The sequence below is a fragment of the Bipolaris oryzae genome (genome assembly GCF_000523455.1).
Source record: "Bipolaris oryzae ATCC 44560 unplaced genomic scaffold scaffold_69, whole genome shotgun sequence".
Lineage (NCBI taxonomy): Eukaryota > Fungi > Ascomycota > Dothideomycetes > Pleosporales > Pleosporaceae > Bipolaris > Bipolaris oryzae.
The window spans coordinates 94,300-112,675 of record NW_006911345.1 but is presented as its reverse complement, the minus strand read 5'-3'; the positions used below and the strand labels follow the sequence as shown (position 1 = coordinate 112,675).

Genomic DNA, 18,376 nt, shown 5'->3' with positions numbered 1-18,376 from the left:
CTGGCCGCCACTGTGGCTAGTGAGAAAGTGTGGCTGACAAGTGTGGCTGGTGCCGATGCATGGCTGCCGCATCGCGTTTGAGCTTCAGCGAACATCGCGGACAAGCAACCAGACCCCATCAACCCGCCATCCCCCGATATCATCATGGTCAAGACTCTCGCCGGCGCCCTTGCCCTCGCGGCTCTACCCTCGGCCCTCGCATTCCGCAACACGTCGCCATTCTTCCTCTTCTCTACGGCCGAGTACGCCTGCCAGCTTCCCGTGCATCCTCACGTCTCCAAGCTAACCACCATGCAGCTTGCTGGTCCCAAACAATGACGCCGCCATCGCCGCATCATCGGACGTCACCGCCGACGTCCTCAAAGCTCTCGAGCACTGCCCCACCAAATCCTACCTCGTCGTTGAGCAGAGGGGCGTCGCCGCTGCCGACTACGCTGATGGCCGCGCTGCACCCCAGCTGAGCAGATACATGGCTGGCAAGCACGCTGAGGTCAAATCGACTGTCGCTATCCCCGACATTGCTGGCAGCATCGACACGAAAGCTATCACGGAGCACCTTGTGACCAAGTGCGGAAAGGGCTACAACGATGACGACGTGTGGTTTGAGAGGAAGACATTCGCAGCGCCGCCTACATCCAAGGCGCTTCGCATCGAGCAGCTTCAATCCGATGGTTTGTTTCCATACGGCTGAGATGCGGCGCCAAAACTGACCTGTGCAGATGCGACACTCGAGCAATTTATCGTCAATGACGCCAAGGCTGACGACTACACCGTCATTTACATCACCACACCTCAGACTGAGTCGCAAGCAAAGGAGTCTATCCAACAACAGTACGAGATGGACATGCCCTTCCCAGACGCTGTCCAGATGGAGCTCAAGCGCGACCTCTCCTCCCACGCTAAGCGCGCCAACTCGACCAACAGCGGCCTGTTTGAGAGGTACCAATACTTCACACCCGGCATCTTCATGGGCTTTGCTGCCATCATCCCGCTCTTCCTGATCCTGCTTGTCGGTATCCGGGCCCTCACCAGTCTCGAGGTTTCATACTTTGCCTTTAGCAAGGAGATGGGTCCAAATGCCCAGAAGAAGCAGTAGACGGTGTCAGACTTGGAAGTGAACTTGTCAGTGTATCTTGTACGATTTGTGCGTTAGTAAGCATGGGCCGACGGCGTTTGTATGGATTTTGGATTAGTAGGGAAATACCAAGCTTGACATAACTAGTTTTTGCTTTACCCGTTGCATTTGATTGCAACTTCACAGATGCCTAAGCCGTGCACTTCACGTTTCGCCATTTAGCCATTTACACCGTCGGACAACATTACGCATCGTGCTTCCATTGCTCTATGGAGCCATACGACTTGCACAAGGGCGGGTTGTTCGGGAACTCTGAGGTAAGGATCATGTCTAGTCGGTTCCCCAACTTTGCCGAGACTTCATCCTACCCGCACCACTCACAATGACGGTGAGCACTAGTTTCAGGAAACAACCCTATGTATGACACTGATGTATAAGTGCCGTCCCGCCTAGCGGGGTGCACTTTAGCTTTGCTTGGATTGTGATTTCGATGGCAACTTAAGCATCACCGCGTTGGCCATAACCCGATATCTCTTTGCACACACTTATTCTTCTAGTCCTTCTAGCACTTTTTAACTAAGAAACCTAATCAGAAGTCTCATTATGGCTCCAGAGAAACCTATGGATATAATCATTCTGGGAGGTGGTATAGCCGGCCTGACCACTGCTCTTTCTCTCACCAAGTTCGCACCAGCCTCCCAGACACCCAATATCACCATCTACGAGATCCGACCCGAGCCCGCAACCATCGGCGGTGCTGTGAACCTGACACCAAATGCTCTCCGTCTTCTTTCACACCTAGGAGCGCTTGACGAAATCCGTGCCCAGGACTATGGCGCAGAGTGCTTTGCCGTGGAAGTCTTCGACCTATACACCAACGTCAAGATTGCCGAATCATCCTTCAAAGGCCCTGAAGGAAAAGGCCTGGGAGACCCACCATTTACAGCGCTGAGAATAACACGAGGCGAAGCCCTAAAAGGCGTCCTTGCCGCCATTGAAAAGCACTCAAACATCCAGCTCATCTGCGGGAAAAAGACCACGAAAATCGACGAAGACTCCACCGGCGTAACCATCGAATTCGAAGACGGAGACAGCGCACGAGCCGACATCCTAATAGGCTGCGACGGCATCCACAGCGTCACGCGCCTCAAGCACGTCGAGCCAGAGCGCAAAGCCATGTACAGTGGCATCTGCAACGCCTTTGGCTTTGCCCCCCGCCGCAAAGACCCCAGCACCGGCACCTTCGAGCCCACGTATTTCAGCGTCAGCGGCATGAACTTTGGGCGCCGCGGTATGCTCTTAACTTCCTTCCACGACCGCGCGCAAGAAAGCATCTACGTCGGGGCTCTCATGCAAGTTCCCGAGATCGCGGACCGCAACGGCTGGAAAGCTGCGGGTGCGGATGCTCAGAAGACGCGGGATGAGATGCTAGAACGCTACTCTGGGGCGGCAAATCCGCAGATTGCGCATTGGATTGAGGATGCGGAGGGGCTGTATCTTTGGCCTGTGTTTACACTCTCTAAAGGGGGGAAGTGGGCGACGGAGCGGGTTATGCTTATTGGTGATTCTGCGCATGCGATGCCGCCCCAGGGAGAAGCGACGGGAATTGTTTTTGAAGATGGTGTGTTGTTTTCGAGGTGTTTGGCCCGGTGGATGCAGACGGGACGGGAAGAGGGTGCGCCGGTTAAGGAGGCGTTTGATGCGTATGAGAGGCTCAGGCGGGCGAGGATTGATACGGCGTTTGATGAGAGTCAGAGTGTGGTGAAGACGGTTCAGGATACGCCGTGGTTGGGGCATAAGATTAAGATGAATGTTGTGCCGTGGTATCTTTGGTGGACGAGGGGGTATCGGGAGAAGCATTTTGTGGAGGATGTTACGGCGTGTGATATTGGGTATTGAGGGATAAGAAGAAGGAAACTTGCTTTTTGTATTCATGATCTAACCCCCTCCAAGTATAAAAGTAACGTCTAAAAATATTGAAGACTAATTGAGTATTAAGCTCAAATTCTTTTAACATACCGATTCGCAGGAAGGAGTTTTCAAGTTTTGGTGCCGTAGAAGCTTTCTTGGTATCTTCTCCTTATCAGGACTCCTGCACCAATTTCAGGGACAAAAACACAGCCTTATGCTGCTTGTATGCAATGTGTAATAAAATCTCCCAACAGGATTTTACATTGTTCCATCCCTTACTTAAACACCCCTCTTCGCCTTACTATTGTTCTCCCGTCCGCACTTCGCCACACTATCACTTCGACTTTTAAGTAGATTGACCTTTCTTTTTTTTAAAAAATACTCGGAACAAACATATAACTCTCTCTTCTCTTTCACTCGATTTCTCCATTTCCAACATCAGTCCCTTCTCTCCTCACTGTCCGGACTAATTCGCTATTTATCAATCTGTATCCGCTACTACGCCTCTCCTATCATTCTTCTGATAACCTTCTCTTTTACGAAACACGATACACCTACCCCAATATTAAAACACTTCAAAAGAACCAAGACCAAAACCACACCATGCGCCCCTACTTCGACGCTTCAGAACTCCCTTCCTTCCGCACCCTATCAGCCAACCACGAAACCCGCGCCTTCCACACCTCCACTGCCCTCCAAATAAACTGCGTCCTCGCCCTCTACTCAGCCTCCTCAAAAACCTCTACACAAAAGCCCCAAACCCTCCCTCGCACCAACCCTCCCTCTGCAAACCCGACCACCTCACCTCGCCCAACTTAACCCACCCCCTCATCCTCCTCCGCCGCCGCACCTCACAAAGTCTTCTCCCCAACCACCTTCCCAAAATACTCAAAACAAAACTTCCCACCCACGAAACTCGTCCCTAGCCACTTCCACCACGCGCCACTCCCAGCGCTCACCCCATGCTTGGATAGTTTCGTAGTGAACCACGCGGTTTCGGCTGCGTGCGCAACGTACAGGAAGTAGAAGAGGAAGTTTTGTGTGTAGCGCAGGTACCGTGCGACTGTGGCCGGCAGGACGGTTGAGGAAGGGAGGAGGAAAGAGGGGGTGGGGAGGGCGGATAAGGCCATTACTATGCCGGCGACGATGATTTTGTTGCGGTAGGGGTGAGGTGGAGGGTGGTAGGTGTTGTTTAGGGATTTCGGGGACATGATTTCGGGGGGTTTTTTTGGTAGAGTTCTTTTGGGGTGATGATGCTGGGTGATGAGGGAGAACTTTGGCGCTGTTGTTTAGGTTGTGGTGTTTACCAGTTTGGATTGGGAATGGGAAAAGCAAGTGGATGGAGAAGGGGTTTCTGGTTGGATTTATGTGTACGGACGTCGATGGTGATGGTATGTTACGGACTAAAATCGACGGGTGGGTAGCGAAGTCTTCTGAGGGTGGTGTATAATGAGGCGGGGAAGAAATTGGAGATGGGCCGAGGTTCTTGGGGTTTGCACTTGCATACTTGGCTAGATAAGCGGTTTGAATGTTCTGAGGGGGGATTGATAGCACAGTCGATGGAAAATGGCGTATCTAATTGGATCCTAGGGATGAATATCAGGATTTTCTTTTGTATCTTCGTTATGCTTTAATTAACGGCATGTTGTGCTGTGGGCGGCATTGAGAGATCAGCACATTGCCGGCGCTAAGTGGTGGCTGTTTCGTATAATATATCAGTGGCGCAAGATGCTTTTCGGGCCATGGCCAGTAGTAATGCTGTCAGCGCCGTAGTCGAAGCTTGTGAATAGTGGCATTGAGGGGCTTGCTGCTTGGGGCTTCATTGGTGGGCAAAGAAACTCAACTCTAAAGTTCAATGACTAGTTACCTTTTATTTGTGAACAAGAAATAGAATGTCGTACAACAGAGATATATCTTGAACGCGTCAAGTCCAGTATGCCGATTTTGGATTATAGTGTGATCAACACGGGACATGCAATTCACCAACACGGGCTGTTCCGATGGAGCGCAGCGCTGAACTCACAGCCGTTCTGCCCCTGAAGTGTATCATCTTTTCTCCACAAGAGCAAAGCATGAGGTCAATTAGAACAGATCTTAGACGAGACATTGACTGGTATGCAGAGAAAGCTGTCCAACGAACTACTTGCCAAAGTACCCTCAAAGCCAAAAGAAGTAATTCAAAAGCTATCCGATTTCGATTTCGACTTCGATACTTATGTCCCAAAGCAAATCTCGAGCCCGTCAAAAGAATGCAATCCTCTGGATCACAAAACCGTTATCGCACAAGCGCAGCAAACAAAAAACCACTCAAAACCACGAGTCATGTGCACTGACCGGTCTTGCTTCAGCAAAAGGCTACACAACAACCTCAAGAGCCGCAACCTCTCAATACCGATTACTGAGAAAAGAAAACGAGAACCCAATGCAACGCATAGCAGTAGTGATACCAGAAAACCCTCCAAGCAACCCACATGCCAGTAGTAAGTAATCGGTCCAATCTATGCACATATGCACACACTACGACCAAGTCTCCAACCCAACACGTCCAATTTCCTCATACGGTAAATGCAGCACAACAACCATTGATTCCTGGAACGGCTGCAAACACCATACTAAGGGCCGTAAAAGGGCATGCAGGCCTAGCTAGCCAGCTCCCCAAGCGGGCGGGAGGGGGGGAAAAGGGTAGACTACGACGTCATTGGTTTGCTGGGACCGGTCGGCTGCTGTGGAACGGGGGGGCGGCGGGCCACCGTCTATGCGGCCGGCTTGGAAGGGGGGGTTGGTGGTGCGTAAGTTAGTATGTTGGTGCTAACCGGAGATTGATAGAGGAAAAAATATTGACCCTTGGAAGTGCAGGTCGTGGGTCTGGTGCGAGGAGGGGGGTGCGGTGCTAGCCGCTTGTGTGGGTGGAGGTTGGTGTGGGACGGGGTTTGAATGGGGAGTCTGGCGTGAGAAGGGAGGGTGTTTATTGGGGATGTGTGGGAAGGTTTGTTCTAGTGTTTTTCGTAGCAGGTGAAGGTTTTTGCTTCTTACATGCATGTACGAGAGGAGAGCAGTTGAGGCGGAGCTACGCCGAAGCGTGCAGTTAGCATGTGTGTTGTGCGTGTGTGTGTATGCAACCTTCTTTCAAAGGCATTAAGAAATGACGTTATGTTTTTTCCTTTTTTCCCTTTCCAAAGCCGACTGCCTCATCTATCTCCTACAGGACAACAGGCATGCTAGTAATGAAACGGAAGGTTTACATCCATCCATCCACCTTTTACTGCAAGTACATCTGTACAAGTACCATCACCCCACACATGACGGGCATAACAAAGGCACCCTGCCGCAGAGCAAGATTCCACGGCAACACTACGGGCCAAACCCACACATACCCGGCAGATATAAATGCAAATGCATGCACCCACACCCTCTACGCCGGCAGCCTCCGCCAGCCCAGCCCCAGCCCGCGGAAAGCCATTTGCCCGGCGTGCGCGCGCCGGCACGTGCTAATCCAATGCCGCCATCACTCCCCCCCACCAACGGCGAGCCCGCCCCATTAGTCTCCTGCACACAATTCACTTTAAACGACAAAGTCATGCCGCTCTCCCAAGCCCCCCCCCTTCAAAACAGGGAATATCCCCCCAAACGGACAACGCCCTGGCTACGCGATACCTACATGGGCCAAGGGTCCGGTGTGCGCATTGCATATCCACCAGCAAGGTGGAGGGACCTCGCCGTACGGGCCAATGGCTGTGTGACAACGCCGAGGGTGGGTGCAGGAGAGAGGCGAGGCCAAGAGGAATACGGGGCTGTTCATGGATGATGCCTTGAGGCTCACAGCGATCGATGGGAGTTTTGCGAAATTGCTTGAATGGGAAATATTGGGGGTGTGATGGGAGAAGGTGGAGCGAGATGTTGGTGGGTAGGGAATGACTCGTTCGTTCACTGGTTTTTTCTGGTGGGTTGGCTTGGAAGAGGAGTGAATATGTGGGAAAGATTGCGATTTTGAATATTTACAAGGTAGAAGAGACATTGCGGTTGTTGTATCACACGGTTTCTTGATCGCAAGCCCTTTGGTTTACTTCCAACAAACACCACTGGTTGCCCAAATTCCCGCGCCGTTTGCAACGCAACGGAAATCTATACAGCGGTGACGTTCTTGCCGTTGAGCACGTCCAAGAACGCCGTGTAGGCGGGCTTCTTCTGGAAGTTGTCGTTCCACAGCAAAGCCGAGCCCTCGCCGTTGAACGTGCCAGGAACCCAAGAGTACTTGTCGGCAACTCCCTACAAATCTTCGTCAGCCTTTAAATTCACCAAATCCCTTGTTCTCTTTCACAACGTCTAGGGAAAGCGAAGCCATCTTAAAGGAAATAGAGAGGGAGGGAAAAGGAGGATTAAACGTACCCAAACAGTCATACCAATACACCTCTGCACATTAATACAACTCTGCGCGACCCTCGCCCACGCCGCCGCCGCATCCGCAAGTTTCTGACTGGTACTCGGATTCTTCGATCGGATATCCAACTCGGTGTACGCAACATCGACATTCAGATCCGCATAATCCTGCAGCACCTTTGTCAGGACCTGGACGCTGGGGGTGACTTGGCTAGCCGTGTTCGTAGGCTCAGACACCAAGTGGCCCTGCAGACCGACGCCGTCGATGCGGAGGCCCCAGGACTGAATCAGCTTGACGATGCGGAGCGCGCCGGCGTGCTTGGCGCTGCCATACTCGAGGTTGTAGTCGTTGTAGTAGAGCTTTGCGGATGGGTCGGCAGCAGCGGCCATGCGGAAGGCGATGGGCATGTATTGTTCGCCGATGAGGCGGAGGAAGACGTTGTCGCGGTTTGTGCCGTCTTCGTTGAGGGCTGTGTACGTTTGTGTGAGATTTTGTCCAGAAATTTATTTGTTGGGGGGTTTGGAGGAAGAAAAGATGGAAGTACCTTCGTTGACTACATCCCAGTGTGTGCACTTGCCACGGTATCGGCCCATTACCTGCTTGATATGGTTCTCCATCACGCTCATCAATGTGGCGTTGTTGTTGATCTGGTTCACCCAGCCTGGTAGCTGGCTGTACCAGACCAGCGTGTGGCATCGCATTTGCTTGCCATTCTGAGTGGCAAAGTTTGCAACGGCGTCGGCGTTGCCCCAGTTGAACTGGTTGCGGTTGGGCTCAGTAGCATCCCACTTCATGGCATTCTCAGGCGTGATGGAGCCGAATTCTGAGCTGCGGATGATGTTTTGCTCCGTGTTGTCGTTGCGAATGGTCAGTGAAGTGCCGATGTAAGAGCGGCCTCGAGCACGGAAAGCAGCATCGAGAGCGTTGGCTGTTTGCCTGACTGAAAGAGGCGTGCCAGAGGCAATACTGGCTAACGCCAGGGCAGTGGTAAGAATTGAGAAATGCATCGTTGAGTGAAACTCGGTGAAGTTCTGTCCTTTTACTACGTGGGATCGTTTTCCTATTTATGCAAATGTATTCATCACACATAATGGCTGGAGGCATCTCGGTTTCCACCTCTTTCATCTACGCGTTACCCGAGTTGATCTGAATAACCGTCTTGTCATGGATACGAGGGTGGAGTTCCCCGTATGACTGTTGTACACGACGGCGATCATAGTGCTTAGACTAGGTGTGGATACACCATGTCTGCAATCGCATTTTGCCTCAGCCAGTCAGCGTGATTCAGACCTATAAATCCCCTGAGTAACGAGAATTGAGCCAACGATACTCACTCTACGCAACTCTTAAGATTGCCAACTATAATGCAGACCCAAAAATATAGCTGTGCTCAAGCCAGGGACGTATCCTCGCTGGCGAAGAGGACGTTTGACACTGCCCTATTACTGGTTCGGCATATATGACGGCAGACATGGTGTAGGTGTGAATATATGGGGTAGTGTGCTATGCATCGGGCAAGGCGTCACATGGGTCTTCTCGGAGATATTAAAATATGCGTTTAAAAAACAACCGATGGGCTTGGTATTCAACTCATAGTGCGGGGAAAGTGCAAAGCTTTAGCCCTGGCTTTTAGCCTCTTTACCCGTTGCTATCTCGCCCAACACCATAGCCGTATGTCTGCAAGGAACCGCTATGGAATCAAGAGTAAAAGGCTTGTTTGTAACCCTGCTAGCTGTTACGCCTTGAACTTCGGACGCACCATCAGACCCAGAAGATTGGCTACGCCGCCAGTAACCGTATATTTACCGAGCTGCTTGATGTCAAAGTCGAACCGGCGGATAATCTTCATCAGTTAGTATTCGTATATGTGAGGCGTCATCTGCCTTGCAACGTACCTCTGGCAGCAATTTATGCGATTCCAGTATTGCCACGTCTTTACCCAGGCAAACCCGTGGTCCAACGCCGAATGTGAACTGAACCGCCTCCATGTCAAAACTCCTTTGCTGGCTTTCTAGCCACCTCTCTGGTTTATATTCGTTGGCGTCTTCGCCATAGAATTCTCTGTTTCGTTGAATCGTGTACGCAAAGTTCGTAACGTCGGTGCCTTCGGGCACAAAGTGGCCGTCGATGACTTTTCCTCCCTTTGGAACTTCTCTGGAAAACAGGTTCGCGGCTGGAGGTCCAAGACGAAGACTCTCCTTGATACATGCCCCGAAGTACGGGAGATGTTGCTTCATCTCATCGTAACGGATTGGCGTGGAAAGAACCCCCTTTGAGTCAGCTGCTTCAATCTCTGCTTGTGCTCGTTCTAGGACCGAAGGGTGGGTGAGCATGAACTGAAGCGTCATACCCATTGCTGTACCCGTTGTATCAGCGCCAGCTAGAATAAGCAGTGTGACATGACTAAGCTTCTGTAATGGGGTCAATGGAGAGCCATCGGAGAAGCGAGCGTCTAGGCAGCTGACTATGCTTAGTCGATTGTTCTATACCTGATCTTCGCATATGACTTACTGTTGCATAAAGTCCGGCCTCCCGTGAAATTTCTCCTCGGCAATGAGCTTCTCACGAGCAGCTATCTGCCTTTCTGCTTCGCCCATAAGCCAGCCCATTCCTGCCTCATCAGCGGTAGATGGAAGAAACAGTCTTCCCATAATAGGAAGAGGCAGCAGCTTCTCTCGGAGGAACTTGAATCTTCCCGTGAAACCGAAGATGGGAAGACCCTTGCGAAAATTTCCAATCAATCCCCTCTCATCGCGTTGGTTTTTGATGCTGCCAAAAGGCTCCGAGAACGATATCATGGCGAGAATATCAGCTGCAAACTCAGTCATCTTGTCGGACAAACATATGGTGCGTTTGGCTTCGGCATGTTCATGGAGCTTGCTGATGAAGAGTGTGACGAGTTCGTCGAAGCGCGACTCCCATGCGTTCTTCAGCGGACCAATAGTCCATGGACCATTCGACAACGCTTTTCGCAACGCGCGATGTTCTTCGCCATCTACAATCGAGACCAGGTTCGGGGGGCCTTTGATGCGCAGAGTTAATACGTGACTTATTTACGGTTCATACCTACACTAACCTAGAGCCCCGGATCGATAGACTCCACCCTTGACATTCAACTGGTTGTCTCGGTAGATGTCTTTGATCGACGACGGCCTACTGAAGAGGAGCAAATAAGGAGATATGCGAATAGGATGCTCCGCTATGGTATGTTAGACCTTTGTTACCATGTGGGATCTGCGTGTTGCCTTACTTCCGTACACTTTCTCAAGATGCGTAATCCACTCAGGTTCCTTGCGAAGAATCGAGATCATAGCACCCACTAAAGAGAATGAAGTTGCGTACCATGGCCCATGGAACTTCGCAAGGGGATGGAGCTTTTGCATGTAGAAGATACGCCATAGTATTGCTGTAAAGAGTATCCCAAGCGACAAAAGCCCAACGTTGAGCGGTTTTACAGCGAACTCCATCAACGCTAAAATAGCCATTCTTGTTGAGATGTCAAGTTCAGAAGTGCCTTCCGGTACTGATTCGGCGTTCCTGGGTTTTCTGGGAGGAGATCAAGAATCAAACGCAGCATGAATTTATAAGCTAGGTTACTCCGCAATTACCCAAAAGGCGCACCTACTGCCTACGCCTGCATAGCGTGACCTGTGGAGATGGATATCTTTCCCTCCACAAAGTGCTGATTCAGCAGTATTATTGGGATCCAAGCCTTGATGCACAGATGCATACGTTCAGCTGATAGGCCGCCTCGCGTCGTATACGGGGTCTGATATACATCAGTTTGCCAAAGCTGGGGACGGAGACTTTCCAAATAGGACAATCCATGCTATCGAGGTCCACTTCTGTTTGGCCACATCGGTGAGCAGGTTGAGCACTACGTATGACGTCGCTGATTCGCCGAAACCCATACAGGGATTATATGCAAGATATGTGGGAGGATTCCAAAGGCGCGCATCACGCCGGACTGGCCCGTAGCGTTGAGATGTATCCAAGGCGTGGTTCTATAGTTAGTGGGCGCTTAGTTAGCCAAGCCAAACATACATGCATATGTATGTTTTCAATCCTGGTGTGCGGGTATAGGATGACGGTAAATGAACGAATGAAGAGGGTGTAGTAATTTGTCCTACCGGCAAACACGTGAAGCCACTATCTTGCTGAAGGATCTCAAGGCGGAGATCTTGCCTTTTGATTGGTTATATCGCCGTGTGAATGACTGGTTGAGATATAATTTGGTATCATGTGGTGCGATGAATCGTTCGCCAAGTCTCGTTCAGGTCTGTCGGTCTCGGGAGGCGTCCCGACCTTTGGAGCCTATCAGTCTCTGAAGTCGGGCTAGTGTGGGTGTTGCGTCAAGTCTAATGCGAATTCTTGATAACAAAAGCCAGCATATTTGCCTAGCTTTCGGCCAGCCGAGCTTTCGGCTAGGAATATGCTCGGTTGTTCTTGGCTTATGCTCTTACGTGCTATGAACAACTCGAGCAGCCTTCGCAACCACTCTACATAGTCAGCTACCAGATAAGTTCATCCAGTGTTATTCACATGCTTGGATGCGCTAATGAACTTTATGAATGAAAAGATTATCAAGAATGTTCTGCTTCTCTCATATAAAGGTTTCTTTGCGGATGTTGATTTTCCAATTGCGATGCAACAAATTAGCGGACTTCTTGAAAAGAATTGGAATAGCGACAGATTGCTTTCATTTGCAAGATGCTTGACTTGCACACCACAACCACTTTTGCTCATCTTGTCCGGGTCTATTTCTTCCATCTTGGCCGGGCCACCATGATATGTTTGTGTTTAAACTAGCGCTGTATAATGATATCAATGTGAGCTTCAATGGTCTATGCAGGTCAGATGTGATGTACGAAGTAAATGTCCTACTTGCATTGAGCGTTCCGCGAAACTTGTCAAGTGAATGCATAGAAGCTGCAAACAGTTTTTTAGAGACAGGCTGCCAGACGATAAAGAACATAGTGAAAACGGTCGAGAATCCAGTTTCCCAGAATCGAGACTAGCCGTGAAACAAGTAATCTAAAGAATGGTGTCTGCTTCGGGAGGGGTGCCTCCATTGAATATCAACGCAGGAGCCGCGCAATTCGGGTACATTATCTTCATTCCACCACTATTTTAACTACAAAGTCGATTGTTTCGAACCTATATATTGGCTGGCTTAGTGACCTCTTGTTCTTTTCTGGGATTCATGATACCGTTTGGTCAAATTCAAATCAGACATGATACTATCAATCTTATTGGGATGTAGGGTACACTATGTTAGAAAAACTCGCCTCTCTTTCTCTCACCTTGACACCTACATTTTCGGTTCCGAAAAGTGGGGTTCCGGGTGAGTAGGCATATAAGCCTTCTACCCCGCAAAGGTCTATCTTGTCCTCAAAACTATCCGCCATGACCGAAATCAATCCGCTCGATGTGCTGGCCATAAAGAACGTGGTATCGCGTTACTGCCAAGCGCTGGACTCGAAAGACTTCGATATGTTGGACGAAGTGTTCGTTCCAGACGTTGACGCGAACTATCCCTTCAACAACAGCATGAAGAGCGTGAACGAAGTAAAGGCCGCTATTAAGAACCGGTACTCTCTTGAATCTCTTGGTGGTTGTGTAGTATGTCAGAATCTAACCGTCTTAGTCTCGGACCAGTCCGCACACATCATAGCCTTACAACGCAAACTATCATGTTCAGGCCTGATGCACGCACGGCGCAAGTGGAGACATATTTCCAGGGAGTGCATGTAAGTGATGCTTGAGATGCTCTCTCATAACGCTGATCTGCTGCTTTCAAAACACCTTTCACTTACAATTTCCCGTACCTAGTTTGGACAGGGTCCACATGAGGGCAAGATGCTATGCGCATACGGCAAGTATATCGATAACGTAATGCTGTTGAAAGCAGAAAACGATAATTACGAGGGTAAGCAGTTCCACCAACACAAATCGGTCTGAAGCATGGGCTTATCAATACCCGCGATCCTAGGTGTGCGAGGTGCGAGCGGAATTTGGAGAATCACGAACAGGACGGTGACCTTTACCCAAAGGATTGGTAATGAGAAAATTATGCAGGAACATTAATGTCGGTGATGGCACTGAGTCCTTTGTTTTCGATGGGAGGATCACTATCGAGGTTCTCTTGCCTTGTTGACGGCCACGTGCGTGACAACACTGCGCCTTCTCTCTGGTCCTTCCGTCTGCAAACAGCTTCTGATTACGACGCACAATACACTCTGTACCATCGTAATCGCCATCGCCAATTGCATCACGGTCATACCATCGTTTAATACAACATCACAGTCGTACTAACATCGATATCATGGTTCCTAAGGCACCCCCGCTACCATTCAAACCTGTCAGTGCGGGAAAAGCGAACTTCGTAGCGCAGAGAGCTGCCATTCGACAGAATGTGGAGATATTCAAGACCAGGAAGGATCATCACCGTAGGATTTTCAAATATCTTGTGGCGGAGCTATATGCTCGAAGTGAACGCCAGGGAGAAGATGACATCACAGAAGAGCAACATGATATTGTGGAAAGACTCAGAAACAATGCCGGCGATTTCAACTTGCTCTATGGTGGGGATAGCGACTTTGAAAATGGGAGCGATCAAATAATCGATCCCGACGACGAAGCATACCTGATATCTCAAAGAGACGAAATCATTAAGCAAGTCCTAGAACAGCTTGATCAACCTGTAATCATGCGCGACGATGTCGAAGGTTCATCTTCTCCGGATTCGATTATTCTTGAAAAGGCAAGTACTTTGGACCCAACAGAAAGTTTCGCGGCGCAATACACGAAGGACGAGATCAGTATCATACATAGTCTTGCCGATTTGACCGGTAAATCATATTATCGAGCTGAGCAGTGTTTATCCGCAGCCCACTGGGACCTGGAACTCGCTCTTAAATACCTGGATGAAGACCAACCCATTTCGAGTGCTGGAGGTTTCATACGAGATCAAAGTGGTGCTTTGACCACATCCATTCATGATAGGCCCGTGAAACACGTACCAGCGGGGTCGAGTGATGGTGCAAAAAGACGGGCTCTGGGACCGCAAGAGAGTATCAACTTGATTGCGGCACTTTGGATCAAGTTACAGCACGCCAAAGAAGCTAGACGAACTGAGGAGTTTGAACGTGATGGCATTAAGATAAGAGTAGAAGAGGTAGCCGGGGAATCCGATTCAGACTCACCACCGATAGAAATCGTATACACTGCACCCGCGAACAAGCCAGATCCCCCAAAGAAACGCAAACCCCAATCTCGAAAAGGTCTCTCTCACGCCGGCCAACCTCTATGGCTCGACGAAGCGGGAACCGTCACCTCCCGCACCGGCCTCCAAGGAACACCATACCAACAATACCTCCAAATGCGGTACTGTCTCCAACTCCAATACTATGGCTACGAAGCCATTCCCTCCGACGACCCCCACCGCGGCATACCGACAAAAGAACGATGCCCACCACCCCTCGTACAAGAAGCATCCAGCGACGATGAAGACGACGCCAGTGTACCCGAACAAGAAATATCAGGTGCCGAACTCCAGGCCATTATCGACGTCGTACTCGCCGAAGAAGCAAAGGAAGCAAGCGAAGCCGCGAAGAAAGCCAAGGCCGCGTAGCTCGCGCGTCTCGGAGCCATTGCTGAAGCTACCAAGAAGGTTTCTGGAACTGGGGATGAAGTAGACTCTGTGGTAGGCGATGAGGTAGATTCCGTAGTAAGCGACGGAGTAGACTCAGTATTTGGCGACGACTTGGAAGGGGACACGCGTGTCAATTCGCCAGTCAGCGACAACGCTGGCGACAATGAGCCCACCATTACTCCCGCACTAAGGGGTCCAGAACAGCCCAGGAAACTCTACATGAAAGTCCGATTTAACCTCGGTGGCGGTGTCGAAGTCGCGCCGGGTGAGGTGAGTGATGGGGGTGGTTCGATTGAGCAGTGCAAAGAGACGAAGCAGGCGGAACAGAAGGGGCAGGTGGAAAAGAGGAAGCAGGTACAAAAGGGATGGCAGGTGGAAGAGGTGAGGGGGTTTCTTCTGGGGCGATTGGAAGAGGCTGAGCAGGTAGAAGAAGAAGAGGAAGAGATGGGGAGGCGTGGTATGGGGCTGGAACGGGAGAGGGAAGCGGAGGAGGTGGAGAAGAGGCGGAGATTGTTTGTTTCGGATGAAGAGGATGCGTGGGATGGGATGTTTAGTGATGAGGAGTTGGAGTTGGATGACGAGGAGGAGGGGGATGAGGCGGAAGAGGAAGAAGAGGGCAAGGGGCAAGATGTTGAGGAGAAAGAGAGCAAAGAAGTAGGCGAGAAAAAGGAAGATCAGGGCAGAGTCGACGAGTTGATGGATGATTGAGCGAATTGTGTTGGAAGCATGGTTAGCGATGGTCTTGGAATATCCATTGCGTGAGTCTGGCAATTTTTTCTAGACACGAAATTAAACGGTTTCATATAAACGTACATGTTTGTCTGATGCATTGCCGTTTTGTATTCGCAGCAATCACCACGATGACGGGCTAAATCACTGGTAGCATGAATATGATCATAAAGAGGAAGCTGTATTTGCAAAAAAAAAGCACGGGTATTGACTACGTATCGGTAGTGAATCGTCAAGAAAGAATCTATACAGGATGAGACCGCGCCAGCAATGTAAGTGTGTTTCGAACAAGAGCCATATAATAAGGCTATGGTTGCGTCTCGTCTGTCTTCGTAATGTCCTCCACTTCTTCAACCTGAGAGCACATTCTTGTGTATAGTGAAATCCATTCTTACACACAAGTCGCCTCTCAACAGAACCCCTTACTCGTTGTCCATGAACTCAACCATGACACTTGCGCCCTTGAGACCAGCAGCTTCGACCGTTTCGTCCAGATGCTCGATGAGGTTCTTGCCCATGAAGGAAAGATCAAACTCGGCGCCTTGCTTGCCCTCCCAGGGTACGTCAGACTTGATCCATTCGTACACACGGCGGACAGGATCCGCGAGGTTGAACCGACGGACAATAGGTCTACCTGATGGACCTCTGAACTGAATGCGCGTGGTTACCTTTGGATCGGTAACTGTGGGCTCGGTGTGAGGTGCTTGTGCGGAAATAGCGGCAAAAGCTGGATTTGATGGAGCAGCCTCTAGCTCTGGTTCTGGCGCGGCTTCTTCGGCTTTACCCTTGCCCTTGATGTTCTCGGTCGATTTGGTGAGAGCATCTGGATCGTCCTCCTGTGGGCCTTTGCCATTCTCCAAGCTGTTTTGCAGTGCCATCTCCAACATCTCCTCCTCGGTCATACGGTTAACATCTTTTTTCTTCGATTCTGACTTTCGCTTCGCCACCGGGTTCTTTGCATTGACGTTCAAGCTGTAGCGATCGAGGAACTCGTGGAGTTGGGCGTGGAACTCAACGGCCTCGGGTATCGGCGGGCCTGACCATACCTTGACTTGTTCACCAGTTCGAGGGTCGACAATGGCGATGTGTGGGTAAGCGTCTGAGCTGTCACGCGCGTGGAAGTAGTAGTTCATGTACTGTTGTCCACGCTGGTCGTCCTTTGCGTACTGCAAGAAGATGAAGTTCTCCCGGACAGTCGCTTTGATATCTTCGTTCTTCCAGATGTCCCTATTCAAGCGCTGGCAGTCGAAGATTGCTGGGTCTTGGATGTTCACGAGGAGCCACTTCTCTTCGTCCTTGCCCATGTCGCGTGCCTTCTCCCACGAGCCCTGATACATTATTTCGAATGGTGGCCGGAATAGCTCTGCGAGCATGTTCATCTTAGAAGACTGCTCGGACGCACCTCCCGTTGCGGTCGCAAGTTCTCGTCGCCGCGTGCTCGAATCTGTGGTAGTGTCCCAGACGTTTGTGTGAGTTGTGTGTTGGTTGAAGATACCTGCGCGGCCTGAATTTGAATGAGTCAATCAATGGTAAAAGTGGTATGTGAGAAGTGCGACATACCAGTTCGGCGGCGAGCCAGCTGTTCTTGCACCAGAGCATCTATGTCCTCCTCCTCGTCGGCAGGGCCCCAATTGGAGCCAGGGCCGACGAGAGTCTCTGTTGTCCGTTGCATAGGCGCGCGAACTTCGTCGACACCAGCTCCTCCAGGTCCACCACCGCCGTACATCTCCTCTTGTAATCGCCGCGCCATGGCTTCGTCATCCTCGACACCGGGTTGGCTTCGTGCAGGCGGGTTTGCCCCCGATGGAGCAGCATCGAAGTCCATGTCATCGTCGGAATCGATGTTTATGGGATTCTGTGCAGTGGAGGCTGGGGCAGGTTGTGATGGCGCGGAGGGAGTGAAGTCAAGCCCCGGGGCATCGAAGAAGAGTTGTATGGCCTGCTCAAAGTTGCCATCTGTCAAGCGCAGATACTGCGCGGCCTTGTCAGGGTCACACGAAGTGATACTGCAGAAATTGAGCACAGATTCCTCATCCATCTTGGGCGCGTGTTTGCGTCTCGCTCGCCAGTGATTACGTTTGACGAGAAATACCGAGCGTAGGGCTGTGTGTTTGAGCGTCTGGCGCAAGGAATGAAAGGCTTTACGGGTACGGAAGGCTATTCCGGTAGAGCTATTTAGGTCTGGAGTGTGAGTTTACAAACGATGGGCTCAGGGATTCTGTGTGGCGGTTGCGATTGCGGTGCAAGTAGAACTGTGGTGGGGCAGAGTACTATGTACCTTTGAAACTTTCCGATCAACAACAACCGAACACTCTGTACCCACGCAGAGGGGTGATGATGTACAGGCCAGGTGAAGGAGAGCCTTGGGTAAGAGCGGATGCGCTGCACAAGGTGAGGTTTGCGTGTGGTGCGTGTCAATATGACTGCTGGGCGGATGGCGACAGGCACGGGCTCGGCTTGTTTGGCTGTTCTGGTACACAGAAAGCGTCGCGGGGCAAACTGTCACCGAAGGAGGCGAATTGCAGCTGGAGATGTGGTTGTCGAGGGGAATTAGAGTAGGAGACGTCGACTGTGGGAGAATCACGTCGAAGACGCGGTGCGTTTGTTCACACTGAATGCAGGCAGCGGC

The 18,376-nt window shown here is 50.8% G+C and overlaps 8 protein-coding genes across 8 annotated transcripts; 4 read left to right on the top strand and 4 right to left on the bottom strand.

The window, feature by feature from the left end:
• Positions 1-144: 144 nt before the first annotated feature.
• Positions 145-1,096, top strand: COCMIDRAFT_95962 (uncharacterized protein; the record flags this gene model as incomplete). The annotated part of the gene is made up of 3 exons (XM_007690026.1): positions 145-242; positions 298-671; positions 720-1,096. 3 exons carry the CDS (start codon positions 145-147, stop codon positions 1,094-1,096), a joined length of 849 nt encoding a protein of 282 aa, XP_007688216.1.
• Positions 1,097-1,696: 600 nt separating this feature from the next.
• Positions 1,697-2,974, top strand: COCMIDRAFT_95966 (uncharacterized protein; the record flags this gene model as incomplete). Its single annotated transcript, XM_007690025.1, has 1 exon — positions 1,697-2,974. One exon carries the CDS (start codon positions 1,697-1,699, stop codon positions 2,972-2,974), a length of 1,278 nt encoding a protein of 425 aa, XP_007688215.1.
• An 863-nt stretch (positions 2,975-3,837) lies between these two features.
• COCMIDRAFT_26517 (uncharacterized protein) lies at positions 3,838-4,197 on the bottom strand (the record flags this gene model as incomplete). Its single annotated transcript, XM_007689990.1, has 1 exon — positions 3,838-4,197. One exon carries the CDS (start codon positions 4,195-4,197, stop codon positions 3,838-3,840), a length of 360 nt encoding a protein of 119 aa, XP_007688180.1.
• A 2,911-nt stretch (positions 4,198-7,108) lies between these two features.
• On the bottom strand, positions 7,109-8,371 carry COCMIDRAFT_26516 (glycoside hydrolase family 10 protein; the record flags this gene model as incomplete). The annotated part of the gene is made up of 3 exons (XM_007689989.1): positions 7,109-7,252; positions 7,373-7,833; positions 7,909-8,371. 3 exons carry the CDS (start codon positions 8,369-8,371, stop codon positions 7,109-7,111), a joined length of 1,068 nt encoding a protein of 355 aa, XP_007688179.1.
• Positions 8,372-9,099: 728 nt separating this feature from the next.
• Positions 9,100-10,849, bottom strand: COCMIDRAFT_36978 (uncharacterized protein; the record flags this gene model as incomplete). The annotated part of the gene is made up of 5 exons (XM_007690003.1): positions 9,100-9,207; positions 9,260-9,824; positions 9,876-10,386; positions 10,441-10,563; positions 10,615-10,849. The coding sequence occupies 5 exons, from the start codon at positions 10,847-10,849 to the stop codon at positions 9,100-9,102; spliced, it is 1,542 nt and encodes a 513-aa protein (XP_007688193.1).
• A 1,921-nt stretch (positions 10,850-12,770) lies between these two features.
• COCMIDRAFT_36977 (uncharacterized protein) lies at positions 12,771-13,451 on the top strand (the record flags this gene model as incomplete). The annotated part of the gene is made up of 4 exons (XM_007690002.1): positions 12,771-12,955; positions 13,012-13,114; positions 13,197-13,293; positions 13,357-13,451. 4 exons carry the CDS (start codon positions 12,771-12,773, stop codon positions 13,449-13,451), a joined length of 480 nt encoding a protein of 159 aa, XP_007688192.1.
• A 238-nt stretch (positions 13,452-13,689) lies between these two features.
• COCMIDRAFT_5503 (uncharacterized protein) lies at positions 13,690-15,726 on the top strand (the record flags this gene model as incomplete). Its single annotated transcript, XM_007689986.1, has 2 exons — positions 13,690-14,937; positions 15,034-15,726. The coding sequence occupies 2 exons, from the start codon at positions 13,690-13,692 to the stop codon at positions 15,724-15,726; spliced, it is 1,941 nt and encodes a 646-aa protein (XP_007688176.1).
• Positions 15,727-16,169: 443 nt separating this feature from the next.
• On the bottom strand, positions 16,170-17,785 carry COCMIDRAFT_36975 (uncharacterized protein; the record flags this gene model as incomplete). The annotated part of the gene is made up of 2 exons (XM_007690001.1): positions 16,170-17,251; positions 17,308-17,785. The coding sequence occupies 2 exons, from the start codon at positions 17,783-17,785 to the stop codon at positions 16,170-16,172; spliced, it is 1,560 nt and encodes a 519-aa protein (XP_007688191.1).
• Between the last annotated feature and the right edge of the window lie 591 nt (positions 17,786-18,376).